Here is an 8,439-nt window from a genome sequence, read left to right as displayed (position 1 = left end):
TAGGCCTTCCAGTTTGAGGGAGTCTGTTCCATGGGCTTCCATAACCTCCCCCCTCAAAAGCAGTTGGTTCTGATTAACCCCCTCCCCCATTCCCAGAAGGAGACACAGCAGTGGGATGGGGGTAGGAGTGGGTTAGGGAGAAAGGGAGGGCTGGCAAAGCCCAGCAAGGGGCATGGCCCTGTGTCTGTTCCCAAGGGTGGAGCCAGCCAACAGGGCCACCCTGTCCCTTTAAGAGAAGGCGGAGAGCAAGCCCCTCTCATCCATTCTGTCCTGTCATCTGTCCTGGCCAAATCCAAAAGGGAAAATGAAAAAGGGCCTAGGAGGAACAAGTCCCAGCCATCTCCCAGGATCCCTCCCTCAGCTCTAAAACCTCAGCTCCAGCTCCAGGGTGAGTGGGGTCAGGTGAGGGTCTGGGGGGCGCCAGGGGGCTGTGGGACCCATGTGAGTGTGTGTGTGTGTGTGTGTGTGTGTGTGTGTTGGGGGAGGTTCTCAGGAGATGTGGGAGCCTGGAAGCTGAGGGACACGAGGGAGGAGATGGGAGAGGGCTGGGCCCGTATTCCCACCACTCTGCGGTGGGATGGCAGGGGACACCTAGGACAAAGGATAGAGTTAAGGAAGTGGGACTACTTTTGTGTCCACCCCCCAATTCTGAGAGGAGTTCACTGCAATAAGAAGGGCAAGAGAAATGGTGGGCAGAGAAAGAAGGAGGTGAGGTCCCTCTGGGTCTACTGGCTCCCAGCTCTCCCAGGGGTACCAAGTTGGGTCTGGAGTCCTGGGTTGGAGGCACCATGGTTGCCCATGGAAAGCATCCTGGAGCACATAAGGGCACCCCTGGGTTTCTGCTTCTATAGTGCGATGGGTGGCTGCCCCTCCTGATGTCCAAGTTCACACCCTACAGATCTGGACTCTGGAGGAGCCAGCGGTCCAACCAAGCAGGCCCATGGGGGTCTAGAGCTAGAGCACGACGGTGGGGCTCCTCCCCCGCACCTGTCGGTCCCAAGGAGAAGGGCACCCACAGTGGAGAATCTCCTAACGCCTCCTGCCCGCCACCCCAGCCCCGACTCCCGAGTTCCCACCAAATCCCAGCTAAACCCAGGCCTCACTGAGCCCCTGCCTCGCCCCAAAGTTAGAGGAGGGCCAGCTGACCTCATCCCATGGGCCGGGGTGGGAAGGGGGGGGGACGCTGATGGGGCCGGCCTCTGACGCCCCCGCGTCCGCAGCGCCATGGGGGAGTGGGCGTTCCTGGGCTCGCTGCTGGACGCCGTGCAGCTGCAGTCGCCGCTCGTGGGCCGCCTGTGGCTGGTGGTCATGCTGATCTTCCGCATCCTGGTGCTGGCCACGGTGGGCGGCGCCGTGTTCGAGGACGAGCAGGAGGAGTTCGTGTGCAACACGCTGCAGCCGGGCTGCCGCCAGACCTGCTACGACCGCGCCTTCCCCGTCTCCCACTACCGCTTCTGGCTCTTCCACATCCTGCTGCTCTCGGCGCCCCCCGTGCTCTTCGTCATCTACTCGGTGCACCGGGCCGGCAAGGAGGCGGGCGGCGCGGACGCCGGGCCCGGGCCGCCGCCGCGCCGCCGCTGCTACCTGCTGAGCGTGGCGCTGCGCCTGCTGGCCGAGCTGGCCTTCCTGGCGGGCCAGGCGCTGCTCTACGGCTTCCGCGTGGCCCCGCACTTCGCGTGCGCCGGCCCGCCGTGCCCGCACACCGTGGACTGCTTCGTGAGCCGGCCCACCGAGAAGACCGTCTTCGTGCTCTTCTACTTCGCCGTGGGGCTGCTCTCGGCGCTGCTCAGCGTGGCCGAGCTGGGCCACCTGCTCTGGAAGGGCCGCCCGCGCGCCGGGCGCCGTCGCCAGGGGGCCGAGCGCGACGGCCGCCGCCACCGCGCGCGCGGGGAGGCGCGGCAGCCGCTCCCGCCGCCCCCGGCCCCGCCCTCCCGGCGCCCGCGCCCCGCCCCCCGCGCCCCGCCCGCCTACGCGCCCCCGGCCCCCGCCGGCGACAGCGAGGGCGGCAGCGGCCGCGGCAAGGCGTCCCTGGCCACCGTCCGCCAGGACCTGGCCGTCTAGAGGCGGGCGGCGGGTGCCTCCGCGAGAACGGGCCCCGCGAGCCTGCGCGGGCGCTTCCCGGGTGCTCTCGGTTGGGCGGGTGAGGGCGCGGGGGATGAACGGAGGCGGGTCCGGATGCCCTCCCCGCTCCAGGTGGCGGGGAAGGAGGCCCGGGGCTGAGAGGAAGGGCACAGGAGGACCTAGCAGAGAGGAAAGTGGGGGTTCGGGTGGTGCTCAGAGAAAAGTCATCGTGATACCAGCTTCCCGCGCGCGGGCCTCTCCTTGTTCAGACTGAGGTGCGGCCCGGGTGCGGGCTCCCTACGTGTGTGCACACATGTACACGTATGTAGAGTGTGAGCTGCGTGTGTGCATGTGTGTACGCACAGGTGCATCCTACGTGGGCTCGCGGTGTGTGCATGTGTATGCCCTGTGTGGGTTCTACGTGTGTGCATGCATCTGTATGCCCTGGGTGACTGCGTGGGGGGGGGGGGGGGAGAGATCTGATAAGGTGCCAGCAACAGGCACAATGGCTCCCCCCTTACCTGCAGGGGTATTGTAGGAAGCTCTCCCTGCTTGATGGAGCCCACACAGGGAGGAGAGAGGTGCCCCTTCACCCTGGGCAGGACTCGGTGTGGAGGGCTTGTGGGCACCATCCACACCCTCGACCGTGTGGCCTGGGCAGGGTGGCCAAGCGGTCCCTTTTGTTGGAAGTAGAGTGGGGGTGGGCAGTAGGGTCAGAAGGCCGGACTCTGTCCTAGCTTCACTCTCACACCCTGCTGCTGTTCCCCAAGTCCATAAACGTGGCCAAGTTCCTTCCATCCTGGAAAGAAATCCGCCCCAAAACGTGCCCCCGGCCCTGCATTTCCCTGCAGCCACGACCATCTTCCCTCCTGGGGGAAAACAAAGAGCAACCTACGTGGCTTCCTCTTGTCCCCTTCCTGCCTCCTCTCTGCCCCCATCTGTCTTCTTCCCTTGCCACCCCAGTGGGGCTGCTCTCCCGAAGATCACCCAGGACCTAAGTGACATCCAGGGGCCACCATCTGACCCTGCCCTGGGCTTTATCCAACCCTGCTGAGCAGGCCACCACCACCCACCCTGCCTGACTGTCTCCTAGTCCTCCTGCTTACGCCCTCGGGGGCTCCCTGTCATTGGGGTAAGTCCAGCACCCGAATGAGGCTTCTGAAGTCCCGCCCTGTCCAGTCCTGCCCCCGCCCCATGGCCTGGGCTTCCTATGGTTTCTGTACTCCAAACCATCCCGAGTTTAATCTTCCTGCCAGGCACAGTGACCCATCTCCTTCCAAATGTTTGAACGTGCTGTTTCTTGGCCTGGAGGAGCCTGCCTCTCTGCAGCACCCCTCCCCACCCTAGCTAATACCTACCTACCTTTTGGTCTCATTTGGGAAGAAATAGATGCCGTCCCTCACACTGTCCACCCCCAAGGCGGAGCTAGACGCCCCGCGGCACCCCTGCCTCCCCAGGCATAGCTCGCCTGCTGGATGGCATTGCTCGCCCCTCCACACTGGCGCAGAGGAGGTGCTTCGTCAATTTGCGTTCATGAGGGACTGAAGGTGTCCCTGAGGCCCAAGGGCTTATCCACGCGCGTGCTGTGCAACATTTCTCTGATGATGGTCAGCTATGTGTGCAAAGCCTGGACCTCCAACAAACTCAGAAGTGGATATCCAGCTGTTTTCCAGACGTATTCATTCAAGAAATATTTGTTGAGCACATACTATATGCCAGGCAATGTTCAAGATCAGCGCTGTTCAGTAGAAATAGGATGTGAGCCACATGTGTAATTTTAAATTTTTCAGTAGCCACATTAAAAAATAAAAGGAAACGGGTGCCTGGGTGGCTCAGTCGTTGGGCATCTGCCTTCGGCTCAGGTCATGATCCCAGGGTCCTGGGATCGAGTCCCACATCGGGCTCCCTGATCCGCGGGAAGCCTGCTTCTGCGTCTCCCACTCCCCCCTGCTTGTGTTCCCTCTCTCGCTGTCTCTCTCCCTGTGTCAAATAAATAAATAAAGATCTTTTTAAAAAAAAGTAAACAGATGAAATTAATTTTAATAACATATTTTCTTTAACCCATTGCATCCAAAATGTTATTTCAACACATCATCGATATTAAAAAAAAAGTATTAAAGAGATATTTATTTTTTCTTTGTACTAAGTATTTGAAATCTGGTGTGTGTTGGGGCGACTGGGTGGCTCAGTCGTTAAGCGTCTGCCTTCGGCTCAGGTCATGATCCTGGGATCCTGGGATCGAGCCCCACATCGGGCTCCCTGCTCTGCGGGAAGTCTCTTCTCCCTCTCCCACTCCCCCTGCTTGTGTTCTTCTCTCGCTGTGTCTCTCTCTGTCAAATAAATAAACAAAATCTTGAAAAATATATATAAAAAAAAATCTGGTGTGTATTTTATGCTTAGAGCACATCTCAATTTGGACCAGCCACACTTTTTTAATGATTTTGTTTATCTATTTGAGAGATTGAGATAGAGTGACAGCATGCGTGGGGAGGAGAGGGAGAAGCAGGCTCCCCACTGAGCAGGGAGCCCGCCGTGGGACTCAATCCCAGGACCCTGGGATCATGACCTGAGCCAAAGGCAGATGACCAACCTACTGAGCCACCCAGGCGCCCAGGACCAACCCCATTTTTAAGACTCAGTCACCGCATGTGGCTAGTGACTGCTGTATTGAACAGAGCAGATCCAGATGTTGGGCTCCAGTGGTGAATAAAACCACTGGAGGGGCAGGCAATAGAATATACTGCCAGGTATCGTTTAAAGTAAGGCAAGACAGTTACTATCGCTGGGGAGTGACACTGGAACAGACAGTAGCACAGAGCTAGCCATGAAGCTGGCTCCAGGAAGAGCATTCTGGGTGGAAGGAATGGCAAGTACAAAGGCCCTGAGGCAGGAATACGTTGAGGGTTGTTTGAGGCCAGCAAGGAGGCCCATGTGGCTGGAGTGGAGTAAGGGACAGGAGGGAGGGTCACTAGCACCTCAAATGCAACCCCAACTGCCTTAGTTTCCCCTCTCCGTGCTGCTGTCTTCATCCACCCAGGCCACGTCCACCCTCTACTGCCAAAGCCTCTCTTCTGCCCGCCTCCCATGTCCTGTGAATCACCTGGTCCTCCCATTTTGCCACCTAAGCATTTCCTCCCCTTATCTGCTCTCACCCTTTGGGGGCTGCCCAAGGTCAGCCCTGTCCCCGGTGACCTGGAGTGCTCCCACAGCTTCTGCTCTGCTCCCTGCAATTCCAATCCGAACAGCTCACTGGCTGGCTTGAAATCCTTCACTCCCATCGCCCTCAGGGTCAAGTCCAGCTCCTGAACCAGACCTGGCCTGAGCCCATCCCAGCCTCTCCAACTTACTTCTTCCAGCATTCCAACCAAAATGGTTAAAGCACAGAGCTGGTGACAGTTTCTGATCACATGACGCTATTTGTTTATCACCTCTGGCTAACTCTTCCCCTTAGACCTTCAGCTGGGAGGGGGCACCTCTTCCAGGAAGCCTTCTGAAACTTGCCCCAGGCCTGGTTAAATGCCCTGCACTCCCGTATGCCCAAGACTTAGTCACTGCCTTCCCCAGCTTGTACCCCAGTCACCGTCCTTGGGTCAGTCTCTCCTGTGGAGGAGGGGACCGGACCCCGTGCAAAGCACATGTCAGACCTCAGTGATCAGACTCCACAGCGGGGTTCTCAGCTGGGCAGTTCTGCCCCCCGGGGACACTTGGCAATGTCTGCAGACATATTAGGTTGTCATAGCTGGGGGGAGGTGCAACTAGCATCCAGTGGGCAGAGACCAGGGATGCTGCTAAACACCCTACAATGCACAGGACAGCGCCCCCCACCCCAACAAAGAATTCCTGGGCCCAAAATGCCACTTGTGCCGTGGTTAAGAAACTGCTCATCAGCAATGAACTGTGAGCCTCAGAGGGCAACCTCAAGCCCCAGGGTCAAAGGTACTACCCCGGGGTGGGGGGGGCGCTCTGTAAATTCGGGGCGACTGCTCTAGTCGCCACAATGAGGGCGACCCTCTTGGCATTTGGTAGGCACAGACTAGAAATGCCAAGATGCCCTCTTGCAATACAGAATTATCACGCGTGGGGGCGCCCGTGGCTCAGTCGGAAGAGCATGTGACTCTTGATCTTGGGGTCTTGAGTTCGAGCTCCACGATGGATGCAGAGCTTACTTAAAAAAGGCGGGGGGCGCCTGGGTGGCTCAGTCGTTAAGCGTCTGCCTTCGCCTCAGGTCATGATCCCAGGGTCCTGGGATCGAGCCCCGCGTCGGGCTCCCTGCTCCGCGGGAAGCCTGCTTCTCCCTCTCCCACTCCCCCTGCTTGTGTTCCCTCTCTCGCTGTGTGTCTCTCTGTCAAATAAATAAATAAAATCTTAAAAAAAGGGGGGGGGCGCGCCTGGGTGTCAGATGGTTAAGCGTCTGCCTCGGCTCAGGTCATGATCCCGGGGTCCTGGGATCGAGCCCCGCAGCAGGCTCCCTGCTCGGCGGGAAGCCTGCTTCTCCCCCTCCCTCTGCTTCTCCCCCTCCCTCTGCTTCTCCCCCTCCCTCTGCTTCTCCCCCGCTCATGTTCTCCCTCTCTCTCTATCTCTGTGTCTCGAATGAATAAATTTAAAAATCTTAAAAAAAAAAACCTGATTCTGTTCTACATGTAAAATATTAGGGGTTTGTGGATTTTTGGGGGGGGGCATGGTTTTATTATACATTGTCAGCTTTTATTTCAACATTCACCCATATTCCTTAAGTTTCCTGGGCTTCTTGTAGAGAATGGCTTCCAACCTTCTCACTTCTTTTATTTATTTATTTATTTTCTTCTCACTTCTTTTAAATGCCAATGTATTAGGACGATACCCATGCAGCTGTGTGCATTAACACACTGAAATTCATAGACCTTTCCCTTCAGCTACAGCTACGCTACAGTGTGATAGTATAGTGATTTTTGTAAAGCACGTGGGTAGGTGTGTTATGTTAAATTTCCGTCAGATACATAAAGAAAATGTTAGGAAAAAATTGCTGGAGGACGAGAACCTCTGTCCCCGCGCACATTCTGGCCGCCCAGACGGCGAGATAAGTGAGGAGCTGCCGCCACCTGGTGGCTGAAATAGAAATGGCAGGCAGGCCCCTGTGGAAGGAGCTCTTCCTGCCCGGGAAATCTCTTCCTGCCCAGGCGCCCTGAGAACCCGCCCCAGACACAGCCTCCACTGCCACCTCCCTGGAGCCCTCAGACCTCAGTGCTTGACGCTTCTTTGGGGGCATCAGGGTTCCAGGAAAGACCTCTGGCTGAGAGGTGGGAACCCTGAGTACTGGGCCCCCATCTGCGATGAATTCGCTGTGTGCCCTTGGGCAAGGGCTCTGCCCTCTCTGGGCCTTGATGTGTAGGGTGAAGAGTGGAGAGAATTGGTCTTTGATGCCACTACAGGCCTGTCCACTTGATCCTCTCCACCAGGAGCAACCGAGTTCCCTCGCAAGCTGTCTTCTCTGCCTCCTGCCCACAGAGTGAGCTTAGGGGTAGGCAGGGGAGGGCAAGACAGTCCTTCTTGGACGCACAGGCATGGAGGGGCTGGCTTTCTAAGGCCATCCCAATCCTACGTTCTTGTTAGGTTGCCAAGGGCTCCTGACCTGGGTACCCATGCCAACTGCCACTCCTGAAGGTCAAGTCCGGAATAGAACTCCTCTGCCACTTAGTGACCCCCAGACCCAAGCTCTGGCTTCCAAGGGCTCAGGACTCTCTGAAGGCAGAGGCAGGCTTCCTCCCTCAGACCAAGATTCCCAGAGAGCTGGGGTTGGCTTCCTCCCTCAGACTGGGGACTCCCCGAAGGCGGGAACAGTTTCTCTTCTCCCCCCCGCCGCCCCACCTCCAGCCAGAGCTCCCTGACACGGGCTATGTAGACCCCTAGGCAGAGGGCCTCCCAAGGGCAGGCCTATCTTGTTCCACCAAAGACCCCAGCGCAGCAAGGCAGGCCCCGAAGACAGCTTAGTCCCGGTGCTCCTAGCTGCCCCCCATCCCCAGCTCCCTGCCCACACGGGGCAAGAAGGCAGCGAGGCAGTGAGGCTCTGAGGCATGTGTAGAATAAATAGAACTTTATTCTTTATCCAGTAGATCTCAGTGGAAAGTCCAACAGTAACAGGTGCACCAGCGGGCTCTGGGGGGATGAGACCCCAACCCCGGGGCAAGGAGGGCAGGGCAGAACCAGCTCCCCCAGCCTGGGGGTGCAGGGGGTGAGGGGAGGGAACCCCCTGTAGGCCCGTCCTGCGGGGCAAGGAGGGGGCACGGGGATGGGGTGGGGAGCAGGGGGCAGGCCAGGGAAACAGAGGAACTCGGGCCAAGTGTGTCCGTTGGCCCATCGGTCCGCTGCGTGTGTGTGCGCGCGCGCGCGTTTGTGTGTGTC

At 58.5% G+C, this 8,439-nt stretch overlaps 1 protein-coding gene across 1 annotated transcript; it reads left to right on the top strand.

Annotated features, from left to right (window-relative positions):
* Positions 1 to 298: 298 nt before the first annotated feature.
* On the top strand, positions 299 to 4,499 carry GJD3 (gap junction protein delta 3). The gene is made up of 2 exons (XM_045888072.3): positions 299 to 388; positions 1,221 to 4,499. The coding sequence occupies exon 2, from the start codon at positions 1,225 to 1,227 to the stop codon at positions 2,059 to 2,061; it is 837 nt and encodes a 278-aa protein (XP_045744028.1). The 5' UTR covers positions 299 to 388; positions 1,221 to 1,224; the 3' UTR covers positions 2,062 to 4,499.
* Positions 4,500 to 8,439: the final 3,940 nt, after the last annotated feature.

The sequence above is a fragment of the Mirounga angustirostris genome, unplaced genomic scaffold, assembly GCF_029215605.1.
Source record: "Mirounga angustirostris isolate CCGP_5_RB_7025 unplaced genomic scaffold, mMirAng1.0.hap1 SCAF_17, whole genome shotgun sequence".
Classification (NCBI taxonomy): domain Eukaryota; kingdom Metazoa; phylum Chordata; class Mammalia; order Carnivora; family Phocidae; genus Mirounga; species Mirounga angustirostris.
The sequence above is the reverse complement of the archived record's forward strand: the minus strand, read 5'-3'. Positions and strand labels throughout refer to the sequence as shown.